This window comes from Hyperolius riggenbachi, chromosome 7 (genome assembly GCF_040937935.1).
Source record: "Hyperolius riggenbachi isolate aHypRig1 chromosome 7, aHypRig1.pri, whole genome shotgun sequence".
NCBI classification, from domain to species: Eukaryota; Metazoa; Chordata; class Amphibia; order Anura; family Hyperoliidae; genus Hyperolius; species Hyperolius riggenbachi.
In genome coordinates, this window is record NC_090652.1 from 287,986,643 (window position 1) to 288,006,549 (window position 19,907).

Below are 19,907 nucleotides of genomic sequence, written 5' to 3' on the forward strand. Positions count from 1 at the left end.
AAGTGATGTAGACATTGTGTGAGAGAGAGAGTGATATAGAGAGTTTGAGAGAGAGATAGAGTTTGAGAGAGAGATAGAGATAGAGAGATAGAGATAGAGAGATAGAGAGATAGAGATAGAGATAGAGATAGAATTAGAGATAGAGATAGAGATAGAGATAGAGAGAGAGAGAGAGAGAGAGAGAGAGAGAGAGAGAGAGAGAGAGAGAGAGAGAGAGAGAGAGAGAGAGAGAGAATGAATATGAGTGAGATAAAGAGATAGAGAAACATACATTCAGAGAGACCGATAAAAGAGACCGAAAAAGAGATATACATATATGGCAGGAGGGTAGAAGCGTTGATGGAGGTGGGTGGGAGAGTGTGATAGAGAGACAGAGAGAGAGAGTCATTGAGGGAGTGGAGAGAGAGATAGAAATGGATAGAGCGTTTGAGAGAGAGAGAGAGAGAGAGAGAGAGAGAGAGAGAGAGAGTTTGAGAGAGAGAGAGAGAGAGAGAGAGTTTGAGAGAGAGAGAGAGAGAGAGAGAGAGAGAGAGAGAGAGAGAGAGAGAGAGAGAGAGAGAGAGAGAGAGAGAGAGAGAGAGAGAGAGAGAGAGAGAGATGAACATCAATCTAAGTATTAAGAAACCTGTATGAGTAAGTAAATTTGTAGTAAGTAAAAAAATTTTTTTTATTATCAACTTTATTTTTGTAAACAATTGCATTTATCGTTGTTGTTAAAGTTTGTTATAATTTAATATTTAAAATGTGTTATTAAGTATATGTGAAAACTTATAATTGTAGCAAAATATAATTACTTAATATCATGGTCATGGCAACCCCATTGTGTGTGAGTATTCTTTAGTAAACAATTCTAGATAGCACAATGGAGCTTGGTCATTACTTCAAAACCATATGACCTAAAGCACAATTAACCTAAATTTAACATCCATTATAATAATAATGCACATTATTGTTATGTGAATAATGTTGTAGTGTTTTCAATATCAAATTTCATTGATGTAACAAAATATCAACCGACATTTACATATACTTACAGCGATAAAGGACGAGTACAGTCCAAAAATTTAAAATCACTCTAAACGGGGACCAAACACAATGAGTTAACCTATGAAAGAAAAATAAAACTGCATCATTGACCTATTCTTTAGATATCTTATAAAAATTACACAGAACCAAAGCTGAACATTAATTTACCACAAAGGAAGGACGGGGATATGAAGACAGAGATACGGGCTTGCCCTCAACTGACGCAACTCAATCGAAATAAACCTATGAAAAATTAAAAGCAAGTCAGTGCCATAAATCCTCTATTTTTGTCTCACCTATACATACAAAATGCACATGATCACTCTCTTACATTACTTACTTACCTAACCAACAGGCTGTTTCACTAACGTCCCGAAGGTCCACGGACAAGCAGGCGGGTTCCCAACAATCAAGGTCCGGAATGTCACGAAAGGGCCACGGACAGGCAGGCGGTTTGGCTGCAGTCCAAGTCAATCTGTGGAGAAGCACAAACAAGGTACAGGCCTAAGTTAGTCTTTCAGCTCGGTAAAGTTGAGAGAAAAGCCCTTCACAGCTCCTCCCACCATCTCAACTACTTACCAAGCCAACAGGCAGTCGCACTTAGGTGCCGAGTGGACACTGAGGAGCAGGCGGCTGGAAAAAAGGGAAGGCCACGGACAGGCAGGCGGTTTGGATGCAGTCCAAGTCAATCTGTGGAGAAGCACAAACAAGGTACAGGCCTAAGTTAGTCTTTCAGCTCGGTAAAGTTGAGAGAAAAGCCCTTCCCAGCTCCTCCCACCATCTCAACTACTTACCAAGCCAACAGGCAGTCGCACTTAGGTGCCGAGTGGACACTGAGGAGCAGGCGGCTGGAAAAAAGGGAAGGCCACGGACAGGCAGGCGGTTTGGCTGCAGTCCAAGTCAATCTGTGGAGAAGCACAAACAAGGTACAGGCCTAAGTTAGTCTTTCAGCTCGGTAAAGTTGAGAGAAAAGCCCTTCACAGCTCCTCCCACCATCTCAACTACTTACCAAGCCAACAGGCAGTCGCACTTAGGTGCCGAGTGGACACTGAGGAGCAGGCGGCTGGAAAAAAGGGAAGGCCACGGACAGGCAGGCGGTTTGGATGCAGTCCAAGTCAATCTGTGGAGAAGCACAAACAAGGTACAGGCCTAAGTTAGTCTTTCAGCTCGGTAAAGTTGAGAGAAAAGCCCTTCCCAGCTCCTCCCACCATCTCAACTACTTACCAAGCCAACAGGCAGTCGCACTTAGGTGCCGAGTGGACACTGAGGAGCAGGCGGCTGGAAAAAAGGGAAGGCCACGGACAGGCAGGCGGTTTGGATGCAGTCCAAGTCAATCTGTGGAGAAGCACAAACAAGGTACAGGCCTAAGTTAGTCTTTCAGCTCGGTAAAGTTGAGAGAAAAGCCCTTCCAAGCTCCTCCCACCATCTCAACTACTTACCAAGCCAACAGGCAGTCGCACTTAGGTGCCGAGTGGACACTGAGGAGCAGGCGGCTGGAAAAAAGGGAAGGCCACGGACAGGCAGGCGGTTTGGATGCAGTCCAAGTCAATCTGTGGAGAAGCACAAACAAGGTACAGGCCTAAGTTAGTCTTTCAGCTCGGTAAAGTTGAGAGAAAAGCCCTTCACAGCTCCTCCCACCATCTCAACTACTTACCAAGCCAACAGGCAGTCGCACTTAGGTGCCGAGTGGACACTGAGGAGCAGGCGGCTGGAAAAAAGGGAAGGCCACGGACAGGCAGGCGGTTTGGCTGCAGTCCAAGTCAATCTGTGGAGAAGCACAAACAAGGTACAGGCCTAAGTTAGTCTTTCAGCTCGGTAAAGTTGAGAGAAAAGCCCTTCACAGCTCCTCCCACCATCTCAACTACTTACCAAGCCAACAGGCAGTCGCACTTAGGTGCCGAGTGGACACTGAGGAGCAGGCGGCTGGAAAAAAGGGAAGGCCACGGACAGGCAGGCGGTTTGGATGCAGTCCAAGTCAATCTGTGGAGACGCACAAACAAGGTACAGGCATCAATCACTTAATCTTTACGTGCACGCGCATCCACTCACCGATGCTCCGGGCCCGCCTCCATTTCACTTTTTGAATTTATGATTTTAACCACTTGAGGACCCACCCTTTACCCCCCATTAACGACCGGCGCTGTTTGTTTTGAGGTGTTCTGTGTGGGCTCTGCAGCCCCCAGCACAGATCAACGGACACACAGAGCGATCAGATTGCCACCCTTATTTCCCCCATATGGGGATGATGTGCAGGGGGGGTCTGATCGCTCCTGCCTGCAGGCATGTTGGGGGGGGGGGGGCATCGGCGGCCTGCAGGCTATTCACGGATCCCCCCGCCGTGAATTGACAGGAAGCAGACGCTCACACGAGCGGCTGCTTCCTGATTAATTATCCTGCAGCCGGCGACGCAGAACTTCGTCGCTGGTCCTGCTGCTGTCACTTTGCCGACGCGCGTTATGAGTGGTTAAAGTCATAACACCATTGCGCATGAAATTGCCATGTCGTCGGTCCCGCTGATGGCACATGTATTTTTAATCTGAAGTCCACTGTGGTCTTGGGTCTGCGCACTATGCTCCTGGTGCTATCAGGTGGAGCTAGGATACGTCAATGCTGTTGTAGTGTTTTTAAGACTTTAAAGTATTAAATACCAAAAGTCAACTGGAGGCGGGGCAGGAGCATTGTAGAGTGGCTTTGCGGTCCTGGGATGTCTGGGGTGGAACATTATAAGGCCCGGTTAACTAAAACTCATTTTCACACGACTGGCCTACAGTATCACTTTAAAAAGAGGATGTAACAATAATATTTTTTTGGCCAAATGTAAGGCACGTCCCAATCCCTAAAATGTTAAAAACCTCAGCAAAAATTTTTTTTAGATTCTGTGTACAAGTATTAACAACGTCTCTATTTCAATGGTATTCTTCTAGAAAATATAACTGTAATAATTTTGTTTTTGAGGGCCGAATGAACATTTGCAGCGGAACTTCCTTACTAAAAAAATGTTCCTGCATACTACTGCATAGAGTTGGATCACTCCACTCCAAGTAAATAACCGAATCACAAAAGAACCAATCAATAAACAACAATAACCAGGTTTTATTATTGGTATGAAATAATGTGGTTTTGCACCATACATGAAAAGATTGATTTATACTTTGTTCACCCAAAAAAAAAAAAAAAAAAAAAACAAATTTCCAAGTAAATAAACAGTTATTGCAGCAGACTCGACTCAACTACCCATCTTTCGATTGAAAACTAAGGATATTCCACTGTAAAACCTATCAAACACCTGTTTTTAAAACATCTTTGAAAGTAATTGGTACTTATTGTGAAATTTTAATTTAAATTTCGGTTGCCCAGATAATATTAATATTTCTACCCGCAAACAGAAAAATACATTATCTCCTTTAAATTTAGAAACATATACTCAATACATTAGTATTGTTGAACTCACATTCATAAGCTGGAATCCTTCTTCAACTATGCTGACGGAGTTCTCACTAATAAATTGATCACTGGTGCACGGACAAGTGTGTGCTAACACACACTGAAGGATGCTTTTATGTACAGTATAAAAAAATTCTCAATTCCCCATTGGTGTTCACTTGTGTCAATCAAACAGGCAGAAATGAATTATGTTAAAAAAAAAAAAAAATAGGCATGTGATTGGTTAGCAAAATCTTTATTTGGTGACGTGTCATTTTTTCACAAATCAGATACTCTCCCGCATTTTGGTCATGGGCGCGCTAAAATCTAAATTAAATTTCCTGACGTCAGGGAAACTTCATCTGCGCTTCTGAAGTACGGGTACCGCGGGAATGAAGTCACGTGACGGGAGTTAAGTCCCGCGCACACGTGATTACGTATGGTTTGCGGCCAGTTACGCCCTTTCCTCTGGCGCTGTGGTGGAGAAGAGGTGGCGTGCCGTGACGAGACAGCGAAACACAATGCCGGGCAAACGCGGACGTCCCACTAGGATCTCCAGACAGCGGCGATGTGGGAACTGCGACGACGAGCACGGTGCAGCTCACGGAAAGCGTGTTAACAAGAAAAAAGAGGTATCTGAGCAGATTCCCGAGGACGAAAACGTCAATGCAGGTGACGCATGTCAGACATTGTCTGACACAAGTAGTGTGACGCAGCAGCCATTGATGCCAGTGGTAGATGAGCAATCCCAAACAGTTACAATTTTTTTAGTACCTATGGAGAAAGCAACTGTGGCTAGTCCTGTAGATATTGTGAATTTAGAAAATAATCAAGATTCATCATCACAAAACCAAAACTTAGAAAACCAGGGCCTAGTTGAGGAAACGCACGAAGGTTCCATGAACGAGCAGGCCTCAAATTCTAATAATGACGTCAATCTTAGTAGTGAAAATCCCATAGATATGGAGTTGATGGACAATTTTGAAGGAGTTTCTATGCGTGAACCATTACTTATTGATACCGCAAGTGAAATTGTGAACTTCAGACTTGCACTAGATGATAACATTGATTCTGACGATGAGGGCGAGGAAGCATTAGATCTCAGTACAAGACCTGCCTGTCAAAACACGGTGGAGACCCTTGAGAATGATGTGCATGTTAGTTTTGATAGGGAATTAGACATTGGACATACAGAAAAGGAATCTGACCAAGATGCAAACCAAGCGAATGTGCATGAGGAAAATTATTTTAATCAATCTAAGGATGCAGAAAATGTACAGGAGCATAACAATAATTCAAAACACAGAGATTGTGATGATGAAGAGGAGGATGACAATAAGAGTGTTCAGGATGTTGCAGAAGGACAAGAATGTGTAGAGGATCAGGATAGTGAACAAGGTTCGTCTAATTATGAAGATTATGAACCTACAACCAGCGTCAATGATTTTCAAGGAAACCGAAGCTCCTCAGACGGTTGGGGAGATGATGATAGCAGTTTTCTTGGTGATGAGTACTCAGTTCATGACAGTGCTGAAGATAATAATGATTCACAAGAAGATGTTGATACTGACACACTTATTTCAGAAGTTAATGACTGTGATAATCATAACCGACAACGAATTGCAGTGCTTCCAGATCATGCAAATGACAGTGCACCAGAGAATTCTGATGTGGTTGTTGTGAATGAAAATGTACTAGACAATTCTGAATTGCATAGGAATGATTCTGACATGGGCAGGCATGGTAATATGCAAACAAACGAAGAGGCCAATGCAAATAACGTGGACGAGAGTTTTAATGAAACGATCATTAATAATTCCCAGCAATCCAAAGGTGGGATTAGTAGAATGCCAAAATTTACAATTGCAGAAAATCTGATGTTGTGTCGCTTCGTATGTGCAGATTATGAGTTTCTGTTAAAGAGGGATAAGAATGAAGATGTTCGTCGGATGAAAAATCAGAAGTGGAAGTACATAGGAGAAAAGGTAAACACAAATTTCTATCAAGTTATCATTACCAATTCATTGATTACTTTTCAATACTGAGAATTAACGCCAAAAGTACTGTATCTTTTTAATAGTGTACTACCTCTTTGTAACATACTTTTTTTTCAAATCTGTCATTCAAATGTATAATGTTGTTATCTACATGCCCCTCACATGTGTTGTAATTTGCTTGACCTCAGTTATGTGCACTGAAATCTCCTCTTACCTGTTTGTAATGAGAAATTTCCATTTCATTTAGCCCCTGAGACAAGATAGTGAATACGCAGTAAAGGTCATTTGAAAGCAGCTGATTATAATATTCTGTATAGTTGGAAGTAGGCCTGAACGATTGTATGAAAAAATTGAATTGAGCGATTTCTGTTGCAAATCACGATTTCGATTCGATTCACGATTTGCTTCAAATTAAGCTTTGTTCCCCCTCTGTGTCTTTCTGTCCCGTCTCTCTTTCTGCACTCTGTGTCTTTGTGCCCCCTTTCTCTCTCTCTCTCTCTCTCTCTCTCTCTCTCTCTCTGTCTCTCCCCCTATTGTGCCCCGTCTTTTTCAGTGTCCCCTGTTTTTTTTTTTGTCCCCTCTGTGTCTCTCTCTGCACCATCTTGGCCTCTCTCTGTCTTGCTACCTTTGTGTCTCTCTTTGTGCCCCTTTTGTCTCTCTGTGCCCCCTCTGGGCCTTTCTTTTGTCCCTTTTGTGTCTCTTTTTGTTCCCTTTTTGTCTCCCTGTGCACGCTCTGTCCACTAAGCTGCGGTAGTTCTATACCTACCTTCCAGCATGAGCCTAGCGATGCCAGTCTATCAACTTCGTGTCCTGCAGGCTCTAATGCATGGCCTACTTATTGTATGTCACATGACATACAGGAACCAGGAAGTATGCCGTGCACAAGAACCAGCAGACGGCAAGAGAGGATGGACAGCGTTGGACTCCTGTGGAAGATCTGACTGACACTGCGGGTCACATACACGGTGATTTTGACGTTTCAAGCAGTGTCTCCAAACTTCCCCCTTGTGGAAATGTCACGATATTGACCACTTACACGAATCCGAAATTGTGAACTTGTTGATCGCGATTTCGATTTAAATTCGATTTATCTTTCAGGCCTAGTTGGAAGACAGTTGCAAGTTGACATACATAAATACTGCATATTTGTAACAGCAATAATAGTGTAGGAATTAAGTAAATATAATTAATTCTAAAACATTTGAAATTCCGAAAATATCACCTGCGTGGCTACTCACCTAGGTAGCGTGAAGCCTCAGGATCCTAATGAGGTTTGGCACGCCATCCTTAGTAACTCGGTGTTATCCCTCATCATGTGTAGTTTGTCCAAAAAAACACCAACTGAAAATCCTCAGTTTAAGATTCCTCCAACTCAGCCTCCGACTAAGACTCCTCGACGCAAACTCCTTTAATTTGCACATTACAATATTTTTTATTACAATTAAGTGACATTACATTCTTGTCTAACATTACAAATCTTATGCATTTTAACAGACAGCAGAAGTGAGAAGGAAGTGTAGAGTACTAAATTGTTTCACTGTAAAATAAAAATAGTCCTTCTTAAGATTGAGTACTTGTGAACGGTACAATCCAGAAGAAAGGACAAATATAAGGCCCTAGGCAAGTAAAATGTGGGTTCATGTAAGAATGATGTGCAGGTAGTGTGCTGTGGAATGAGGAGATTGTAAAAAAACAACACCTCTGTGTTAAATGTATTTGGATTCCCTGCAGCTCGGATAGTAATGCATATGTAGAGTATAGTACTACTGTGTAACAAAGAAAACCTGAGAAAGAACAAAATATTTTTTTATACATACCTGGTGCTTCCTGCAGCCATCTTCAGGCCAATCAGTCCATCGTTGTCCTTCTCCATCCAACGTGATGTTCTGCTATGTAGTGATGGTACTTGAGCCAGTCGGATGTACTGTGCATACACACTCTGTCCTCAGGAGCATAGTACACCTGTGCAGCACTATTGTGCAGGTGAAAAATGTTCCTGGCTGTGTGAGCGACATGTGGACGGACAGCGATGACTGGCTGAATTTCCAGTACTCATAGCGGTAGATCCGGATGGTTGAGGACAGCGCTGGACTGATTAGCCTGAAGGGTGCTGTAGGAAGCCCAACGTATGTATAATACTTTAATTTTCATCAGTCTCCGGTATCCTTTAATGTTTAATCAAGAAGGGAAATTTTAACCACATCTCTCTGCTGTTTTCATTCAAATGACTGTTAATATTTGAATTACTTTTGTAACAGAACACCAGGAGTTGAAAATTTTAGATAACAACATTTTTTTGTGGTTGAGAATTTAGTCAACCACAACACTTTTCTGCTAGCCATGCCTTCAATTTATATTCCAGTATATGTTTAAATGTTCGGTGCACACTGATAGGGATGCTTAGGCACTATCAACTCTTTGATTCCGGCATAAGTTGACTTCACAATAACACCTCATACTCCACAGACGCTTTATTCTCTAGAGAAGACAGGCACAGGTACTATGCCTTAAAAATTAATACTGCTGTCTTCAAAATTGTACATGTAAGCATATGTAGCATTTTTGGATGCACCTGTCAAAAGATAAATTTAGAAGAACTCTATGAAAAAGGCAGAGTTCTGCATTGACATCATAATGTGCCTGTATTAACTACCAATAAGTTTATGTATGCACTTTGCGTCACAATGGCCTGTATATGTATTAAGGGTTGCACTGCTTAATTTAAACTTTTCATTTTCTTGCTACATTTTTGTTTACCAAGGTTTCCGAAATTAAAAAGGTTAGGCGTACAGGAGAGAGATGCAGAAAGCGGTTTCAACAGTGTAGACGTCTCGTTGTAAAGATGATGGAAGACCGAGACATACAGGATGCAGAGTATAACCGCTGGCAAGAATTAGTTAGAAATACAGTGCGGTCTATGCCCAAAGTTGCTCGACGGTTCGGTAAGGACAAATTGTAATAAATTTATTTTAACGTTCAATAAATGTAAATAATATGCATCCTTAGGTTCACTAGATGTCCCTTCTGCAAAGTATTAGGGGGGGTGATAGTGAACGATTGATGGGTGATTGAAGGTTAATTGATTGATGGTTAATTAGTGGGTGTTTAGAGGAAAGAACAGATGTAAACAATGCACTAGGGAGCATATAGGATGACAGTTTTTAGAGAGTAATAATGTCGTGGAAGGGTAATCATATGCGCACTAGCGCCATGTTATGTTCTGATGTGATGGTTGGAAGTGACAGCTAACGATTGATGACTGATTGATCGGTGATTGAAAGGTGATGTTCGTTGGCTTATTACAAGGGGGGACAGTGTACAGTTTACAGGGGTGGTGGATGGTGTGGTCTGGGAGAATGAACGGTGCTGGGGGGGCCCGGGTGGCAGTTAGGTCCATAAACAAATAAAAAGTTTGAAAGAAAGTGACATGGAGTGATTGATGGGTGATTAGGTGGATGTTTTGTTTTGAAGTAGGTGGTTTGGCGGTTGGCCGGGGGAAGATCGGAGTGTTGCTGTGACGATCAGGGGCCAGGGGTGGTGGAGGATCAGTGTGCTTGTTGCAGACTAGGGTGGCTGCAGCCTGCCCTGGTGGTACCTTAAACATTGTGACCACCAGGGCAGGAGGCAGCCTGTATGATACGCTTAGTATATATTGAAAAACAAATCATATGCTTGGTATGCGTCGATGGTTGAGTTAGCAGCTCGCCAGCGCTTGGAAAAGGCCAGCAAGCTGTAGCTGCTTGTGGACGGAACCAGTTGCAGTGGGCAACGCACGTCGTCAGTGACGCGATGGCTCCCCGGGCACGCCTTCGTTAACCGCCACGTTTGCGCCTTTGGCGGTCCGTAAGGCTGCCACTTTGACGCCCCGAATGTGTCTTACGCGGTCCTTAATTTTTTCATGTATGACCGTGTTATCCATTTGGTGTCTTTAAGTGTACATTACTGTTGTAATGTATAAAAAAATCCTGCTTATTCATTCAAGGGTTAGTAGTAATGTTTTTAAAGGTAGATGATCACAAGCAGTGCAAGTGAAGTAGCATTGCTTACATGTATATATATATATATATATATATATATATATGCCAGACTCTTTATCACTTCTTAAATAAGTTTTACTTTCCTCACTCCGCTTTACAACCATTGTTCAAAATAGGCATCAAGGTCACCTTCACAACAGCTCACCTTCAAAATTCATCCGGCATATGTTATACTCTTTTTTTATAAGCCCATAAGCTAAAAAAGCAAATTTTATGGACCTTGTGAAAAGGGGCGTAATCTAACAGTATTTTACCATTGTTGTATTAGCCCTGTTATTATATTGCTTTTATAAAGACCAATGGAGGTTGTGAGGTATGAAAAGTTAAAACATTTTTGAAAACAGCGATCTAATTGATGAGATGGGTATGTATATTAAGAGAACAGTGTTTGCAGGACTATTTCAGCATTGTGGTTTTGTTTTTCAACTACTAACAGTCACTACGATGCATCTTAATATATTAATGGTTTTTGAAACTTTAATTACTTTGAAGTACACTTTTTTGTAGTTTTAATTGTTGTATGTGAAGGTTGTATGCATATCAAACCACATGAACTCAATGTTCTCCTTCTCAACCAGTTACAAGACCTTACAGAAAAAGGAAAACCTCCAATCCACCAGACTACGCAAGCTACGCTTCGTCAAACACTGCAAATCAGCATGACCAACCTGAAGAACCTTCAGAAAGAGACCAAGAAACAATGAACTTACCTGTAAAGAAGGTAAATAATCACACTATCATTCCACAGAAAGCTAATTCTTGCAATGCAACAGCAGATAAAAGCAGTGTTGGAAACAAAATGGCAGAAAATGGCAGAAGATCAGAAAAGCGTGGACACGGTAAAAACCAGGAACATTGTGAGTTACTTAACGTGACAAAAGTCTCTGATACGCAACATACAAGGCAAACAGACGGAACTGCAGTACAAAATACAGTTAAATTATCGAAAAAAAAATCTACTACCACAAATGTTAACAACATCAGTGATAGTTTGGTTACTAATGATAATGATTGTGCACACAATGTAAACAATAGGCAGCAATCAAGTCAACGAAGTGTAGGTAAAGAAAAATCCACTGATAACGTGCTTACGAATGTCAGTCGTCCAAGTTGCAGACCATCGGTAGATTTTGAAGTTCATGATGCAGTACATGATGGAAGTGATAGTGGTTGTGGTAATTTACACTCTGATTCACAAAATAGTAGTATTAGTGAAGACATAGTTATTGGCAGAGCAGGAAAACAAAAGTCACAGGTACCATCAGGTAGAAAAAGTAAAGCCAAATCTAATTGTCAAGCCGTTCAACCATATTACAAACAGGCACAACTAAGTACTACACCTTGCAGTGGTAGTATGCAAATAGTGCCTGCTCACAACAGGGAGTTTGATATGACATGCAAATTACTAGAGGTACAACAAACAACTCTACAGTTACTGGCTACCATAGCTGAGGGACAGAAACAAATGTTGGATAACCAAAAGGGAATGCTGAAGGAAATGAAACAAAAAAACAAGCGTAGAAAACACAAAAACAATTACAGACAGGCAGAGAGTTCCGATTTCGAGGATTAGAGCTACGGAATAGTACTTCAACAGTAATACCATTTTTTTTCCCATTGCCCAAAAAATTAACATATGCCCATAACAAAATAAGAAGTTCTTTTTCAGAAACCCCCCCAAAAAACCCTGCTCTTTTGCGATCTGTAAACACAATGTAAATCAAGGATTTCATTATTTTACTATGGAAAATATGAGGATTCACACATTTTTTTTTTTTTAAGGTTACCTGTGCTTGTAATGGTCACTCGCGGGCATCCAATGACCGTCCAGGTAATGAACCATGCTCTTGGCTTGGCCTACAGTTTGCTAAAAAGGCATGTGAGACCTTGTAGTTTAATAAAATCTATACAAGCATTGGCGTGCCATTCCTCACGCTCGTGTTAGCTGTAGCGTACTACGCAGGCACACAGTGTTCTGTGTGTCCGTAGTACGCTACTACTGACATCAGCATGATTCAGGAGATGGAAGAAGGGACCATGGATTTTATACTTTAAAGTCTTAATCTTCATAAATTAAATGGAACTAGAGAGGAAAGCGGTAAAGTTATTTGTACATACCTTGGTCTTCCAGCAGCTACATAAAGACTAATATCTCCCACGACGGGATCCTCAATGTACTCCGTTTTGTATTGTGGGTCACGTCCTTCCCTGGTGATTGTCCAGTCGGAAGTCTGCTCCATGCTTACCTCTCCAGCGGCTGCTGTACATGCGCACAGAGCGCACTTCACTGGCTTAATGTGTACCCTCCCCTTTAAGGATGTGACACACACCAGGCAAAAGGAGGAAGCGTAGGACCGCGTTGTGGGAGCGATTACTGTTTGTGGAGCTGCGTTAAGACCCATGTATGTATAAAATAATTTCACTTTCCTCTTTGTTTCCCTTGAAGCCGACGCTTAGCCCGAGCATCGGTGATTAGCTGCGGGAACCAAGTGTCTTTGTGTATGAACCATTACAAGCATCGGGAAGCTTCTAATCTTTTTCACTCCACCCCATCACTGTGTATCCATAAGTGTAAGGTTTAACATGATTACATGTCACGTTACTGTTTACTTGAAAAACATTTTTGGGGTACAATGTTCAAAATAGATAGCTAAATAAGGTAACATATTCAAACTATGCACATTGATGGAAAAATTTTTTTACTCCTAAGATGATATTTCTTACAGTTGTTTGAAGTTATTTCAAAGTGAGTAATCATTTTGGATTACTCAATCTCAGCATAGTGTGAATAACAGTTATTTATGTTGTTGTAATGCAAGTTGATCTTCACAACTGTTCAAAGATTTAATTTGTAAAAGTAAAAGTTAACGTATCCATTCTTTGGATACTTATAACGGCTCTGTCATTTTCACTGACTTCAGTCATTGCCTACAATACAACAATACTCAGGCCCGGCCCTAGACCATTTGCCGCCTGAGGCAAACTTTAAAGAAATCGCCGCTGCGCCCCACGTGGGTGTGGGGGGGCCGCCCGAGCTGGAGGGGATAGCGGGCAGGAAGGGGGTATTGGGGCTAGCGGCGGGGAGGGGGGTCGGACCCCCCCCTCCCTCGCCTGGGTCCCCCGTCCTCCGCTCCCCTCCAGCTTGTTATGCGCGCTGGCTGGCTGGCTGCAGCTGTAAGAGGCAACGGGCGGGGATCACTCATCTCTTCCTCGTTCAGCCTGCGCTCCACTGACGTCACTTCCTGCTATGCCGCAGGAAGTGACGTCAGTGGAGCGCACGTTGGAACGAGGAAGAGGTGAGTGATCCCCGCCCGTTGCCTCTTACAGCCGCAGCCAGCCAGCCAGCCAGCGCGCATAACAAGCTGGAGGGGAGCGGAGGATGGGGGACCCAGGCGAGGGATGGGGGGGGTCCGACCCCCCTCCCCGCCGCTAGCCCCAATACCCCCTTCCTGCCCGCTCTTACCTCCAGCTCGGGCGGCACTCCACACCCACGGACGGGCGGGTGCCGCCCCCTCAGAAGCGCCGCCTGAGGCAAACGTTTCACCCCGCCTCATGGGCGGGCCGGCCCTGCCAATACTTACATGGCCTACTCAAATAAGTCATATACATCCAATAAGTTAAGGAGGAACTTTAAGAGCAGGGTTTAAAGAATGTTATCTGCATAAAGAGGCTGGATCTGCCTATACAGCCCAACCTATGTTACTACTCAAAACCCCACTCCAGTCCCCTTGCACTATGCAATCCCTCATAAATCACAGCCGTGGTGTGAGGCTGTGTTTACATCAGTAGTGTCAGTCTCAGCTGCTCCACCGCCCTTCCCTCCGGTCTCGTTCCCTGCCCCCGTCCATTCCCTCCAATCATCAAGGAGGGAAGGGATGCAGGGCGGGACTGGAGTTATGCAGGAGTGGGGGGAAAGCAGCATGCTGACACTATTCATAGAAACACAGCCACCTCTGACAAGCTGTTTGTCATCAGCGTGGCTGTGATTTATGAGGGATTGCAGAGTAAAGGGGGACCTTAGGGGGGTTTGGGATAGCAATAGAGGCTGGGCTGTATAGGCAGATCCAGCCTATGTATGCAGATAATATATTTCAAACCCACCTCCGGTTATCTTTAAGAGCAAGGCCTGAGAAAAGATCACAATTGAGGAAAATGCACCGGCCGAGCTGCGGTGCCATACAATTTCTTTTATCTTATGTTACTGTCACTTACAGTCAATTGTCGCTATCAGACAAAACAAAGTTTTTATACACTATTGACCAAAATTTTGGACAGAAAAGGAGTCTGTCCAGAATAGGAAACACACCCAGCATCTAGTTGAAATAGTATGTGGTAAATAGCTTAAGCTTAACACATAGTCAAGTAACCAAAAATGGACTTTGTCCAAAAAATTCATTTATGAATGAAAGTGACATCAGCATAGGCGAAAAGTAATGTACACCAAATTTTACATTGTTGTTGTTTATCTGTTTGTTTGCACATAGTGTTCTTTTAGTTATTGTTAAAGATAATGATGCTGTAAAGGAATTATTAATCAAAAACCATAATGTTACATTCACAAAGCGCTGCCTGCACAAACTTGTTGCCAAAATCTCTCATAAAAGAACAAGAAGTGTCCGCCGCAGTACAATGGGGGACATGTAGTGACTTCAAGAGCACCCGTCAGATGCTCGGTGCTCTTAAAGAGAGTATGAAGCGAGATTACATCTCGCTTCAGACCTCATATACAGCAGGGGCATGCGTGCCCCTGCTACAACGCCGCTATCCCGCCTCTTAATGTTGGTCCCTTACCCCCCAAAATTCCATCCGTTATGCGGGTGAGCGCTTCCTGGTATGGGCAGGGCTAACCGCTGCAGACCTGCCCCATGCGCGTCAGTCAGAGGCGTACCTCTGCCTCTACCACGCCCCTCTCAGTCTTCATTGACTGAAAGAGCCTGGGGAGAGGCGGCGATGCACGTCTGATATATGCGCATGGAGCCAGGGTTGCAGCCGTTAGCCCCTGCCTCCAGGAAAGAACAAAATCTACGACCAAGTTGTTCGTAGATTTGGCATGGGATGGGTTGGGGGGTCGGGTACCCCCGTTTAGCCGCGGGATAGCGGGGTTTTAGCTGGGGCACACGTGCCCCTGCTATATATAAGAGCTGAAGCGAGATTTTGTCTCACTTCAGTGTCTCTTTGCAAGCCCCAGCTGAGTTTCACTCATTTCTTTTCGGCCTTCAAGGATACCTCAACAGAAATGTAACATAATGAAATAAACATCTGTATGCACAGTGCCTAGCACACATACAACTGCGTCTACCATAGAACTACACTGTGTTCCTCTTATTTCTTTCCCTCCCTGCCTGCCTGAAACAGTACAATATCAGGTATGTAAGTGGCTGACTCAGTCCGGACTCAGACAGGAAGTGACTACAGTGTGACCCTCACTGATAAGAAATTCGCCTATTTTCTCATCGGTCTTGCTCTCTGGAGCCATTGTATTCTATTAAAGTGTTTTATAGTTGAAATTAATTATGAATGAGGATCACACTGTACTCACGTCCTGTCTGAGTCAAGACCGAGTCAGCAACCTACATACCTGATATTGAACTCTTTCAAGCAGGGAGGGAAAGAAATAACAGGAGAACAGCAAAGTTATATGTGTGCTAGGCACTGTACATACACATCTTTTTCTCATAATGTCAAATGTATGTTGTGGTATTCTTCAAGGTTCACTTTAATTAGTAATGCAGCTCTACAACTTGCATGCAGAACAACATGCTTGCGGACAGCAAACTAAGATATACATGTATATCTTCGGCAACAAGGGAATGGAGAAAGCTAAATTTTTGTAATTTTTTGTAAGTTTTGATCACTCCTTGCAAATGCGATTGTTGGAAGTATGTAATAAGTAAAAACATGTTTTATTACATCTGTTTCAATGTTTATGTATGATGTATATTTAAAGAGAAAAAAATTTTATATTACAGTTCTATTAAAGTTTTATTTGAAATGCAAAATGTGTGGACAATTTCTTATAGGAGTTAGAGAAAACATAAGTAATCGTTGAGAAATAACTATTGTTAAAAAAATTCATCTTCAAATTTAGACGTGTTCACCTTTAACACTAGATGTTAAAAGGTAACTGTGTGTACTCCTTTAACACTATATGTTAAAGGGTAACTGTAGTAAAAACTACTATATGGAGGCTGCCATATTTTTTTCATTATAATAAATATCTGTTGCCTGCCAGCCCTACTGCTCTATATCTCTGCAATATTTTATGAAGAACACCGGAAAAAAGCATACAGCTCGTCTTGTCAGATCTGACAGTAATGTCAAAAACACCTGATCTGCTGAATGCTTGTTCAGGGGCTATGGCTCTTAGTATTACAGACAGAGAATCATAAGGCCAGCCAAGAAAATTTTATTGATGAAAAGGAAGTTATTATGGCAGGCCAAGTATACCTCTTACTTCGGTTTCCCTTTAAGATTATAGATACCCATTGGCCTACATAAAAAATATCTTGAACTAGTACCAGCCCAAGCATCACTTTTGTACACTGAAATAATTTTGTAGCGGCTCGGACTCTACAGTAACTAATATTTTAAAATTTTACTTAAATAACAGGTACACGTGTTTCCTTCTTCTCTATAACCTGTTCATTAGCATAATGTGGTACTGCAGTATGCTAATGCAGTTGAGTACGCAAATAAGTGCACACATGGCCGTGGTTGCATAAGCACAGGTAGGCCACAAAACACCATGACAATGCTTGCAAACTACTTCCCCAAAAAAATAGAGCATGGAGAAGGATAGCCAGGTACTGTTCAACAAACTTATGGCAAGGGCTGGTGGTACAAGACCAACACAAATACCTAAAAATTTAATAAGTATACTATGTACATGCATTTATATTTAAGTGCGCTTGTACACCAAGTACCTTGTGTAATCTAAGAATTCCACACTAATTGTAACAGCATTCAAGAGCCCACTGATGCTCCATTATAGAAAATGAATACCTTACTCTGATGAAAAGGGTCATCAGCTAATGTAGTCAGTGGCATGTTTTGCAATCTTTATTACTGTTTTCCTTACAGAACACAGACCACTGTTAATATCAACTCATAAGTAATAAATAAGCAAGTAGCATTACGAAGACAGAAAAGTAGGCCACACCATTAGCACCTCATGACATTCACAAGTGTTATACACGATGAGCAAATTCTTCGTCCGTTGGCTGAAAAAGAAGACATGAAGGTAACATACTATGCGTACGTTAAAGGGACACTGCAGGGGGTCAGGGGAAAATGTGTTGAACTTACCCGGGTGTTGCCATGGTGCCCCCTCAGACGTCCTGTGCCCGCGGAGCCACTCACGGATGCTCGGGCCACACCTCGTGTGCACTTATGGAATTTCAGACTTTAAAGTGGTAAAACCAATGCGATAGCATTGCCGTGTCCTCCCTCCTGCTAATGTCAACAGGAGCGTACGGCACAAGTCCAGCTTGGTCTGTGTATGCGCAGTACGCTCCTGGTGACATCAGCGGGAGTGAGGACCCGGATACACAGGCGAAGTGCTTCACAGACTTGAAAGTCTGAAATTAAGGGAGTGAACTGGAGGCGTGGCCTGAGTCCTCTGCGTGGTACCAAGAGAAGCACAGGGTAAATTCAAATCATTTTCACATTACCCCCCCTACCCCCTTTTAAGCGCAAGTCAACTGCAATGAGGCGTCAAGAAGAAGAACCCGAAGAAGGAATCCACTTGTGAAAAGGCACAGCAGCAGTCATTGGAGAATATATAAACCGTGCAAGGTATGAAATAGTACAATTAAAGCTGGCCACTAATGATCCAATCTTTTTCATACAATCTTGCTATTTCAATGTAATATAAAGGTAACTGCATGAAGTATCTATTCAGTTAATTCAGTGAATTTCACCTTTCACTACATAGATTTGGTAAGATTGGATTAAAAAGAATGAATAATTATTAGCCACCCTAAGGAGTACATTTCAAATGTTGGAATTCGGTATTAATGATTTAAATTCTTAAATAAGGACAATTCTTAAATTCTTAAATAGCGCGTACTGACAATATACTCAGAAGTGATTACGTTAAGATAAGTATCCTTAATTTAAAAGTTTACAGCAGTACAAAAAAAAATTATATTTTTTATCAGTCCATTTACAATGCATATTAATACACTTGTTCGATCTGTAATATTAAATTGAGTTTAAAAGTGATAAACATTGTAAGATATCTATTTTGTAAATCTTTATCTTAGATTTACATCAAAAGTTAAATATCAAACTACGTTTATTTGAGTTATCCGGAATTCTTATAAAGTGATTTATTCATAACATCATCTAAAAGCTTATTTTAGTTTGTATCTGTTAAACGTTAATGTATGTTTCCTCAAAAAGCATTAAACAGCGTTTATTTGACTTTTGACTAATCGTGAAAATATGATTTATTAATAAGATCATGTAAACGTTAATGTAAGTATTAAACGGTGCATAAGAACAGTAAATAGTAATTTAATTTTCTAACTTTTATACTTTTAAAGTTATGATTAAATCTAAGTAAATAAGATTTTAACATTTAATTTTTTCAGCAATAAATTTTATTATAAAGTTTTATCCACGCGCCCTTTTTTCCCGTCGCCTTTTTTAACATACTTTAATTTTAAAATAGCTTTTTAACAGTACAACAATCGATAAATAGCGTTTCCACCAAATGAGAACCGATAAACATAAATTAGTGATTTAATTTGAATAAACGTTATAATTAATCGTCAAAATAGGTTTTAATTTTTGTTAAACGTTATTTCCTGATAAGGTTTACACCAGGCGCCCTTTTTTCCCAACGCCCTTATTTAACGTACGCACCTCTTGGTGTTACAAGCCCTACTGCATAGATCCGAATTAATCCATGCCATGTACTGATACTGATGAGGATCAAACAATCCAAAACAGTCTGTATGCATGTTGGATTATTATGGCTCTGTACAAATTAAGAAGCTGACAAATCATTGCGTTCCAGCAGTTCTGGAGGTGTGTGTAGCTTTTAAGGGTAACAATGGTTCATTTGCATATATTCAACAGTGATGCACTGGGAGACATTTTAAGCTCACTCCAACCTGAATTATCGCAAATTCTTTCTGTTTTAAGAAAGTAAACTTTTGTTTTTCTTACCCTGTTAATGGTAGGGTTCTCAAACTTTGAACAGTTGGTCGATTTTCAAGGGGAATATTTCTGCCATTCTTGCACTGTTAATGGCACAAGCCTCAAACCTGCCATTCTTGCACTGTTAATGGCACAAGCCTCAAACCTGGTATAGTTGATCAGTGGGTGACTGAGGTTCAATTTCAGAAAGGGGGTGGAGCCACAAATAGCCAATCAGATTTGTTTCATTCCAATGCAAATTATTGTTGCCAAACACCGC

The 19,907-nt window shown here is 41.7% G+C and overlaps 1 protein-coding gene across 1 annotated transcript; it reads left to right on the forward strand.

The window, feature by feature from the left end:
- Nucleotides 1-4,970: 4,970 nt before the first annotated feature.
- LOC137526170 (uncharacterized) lies at nucleotides 4,971-6,494 on the forward strand. Its single transcript, XM_068247390.1, has one exon. It carries the CDS (start codon nucleotides 4,971-4,973, stop codon nucleotides 6,492-6,494), a length of 1,524 nt encoding a protein of 507 aa, XP_068103491.1.
- The last annotated feature ends 13,413 nt before the right edge of the window (nucleotides 6,495-19,907 follow it).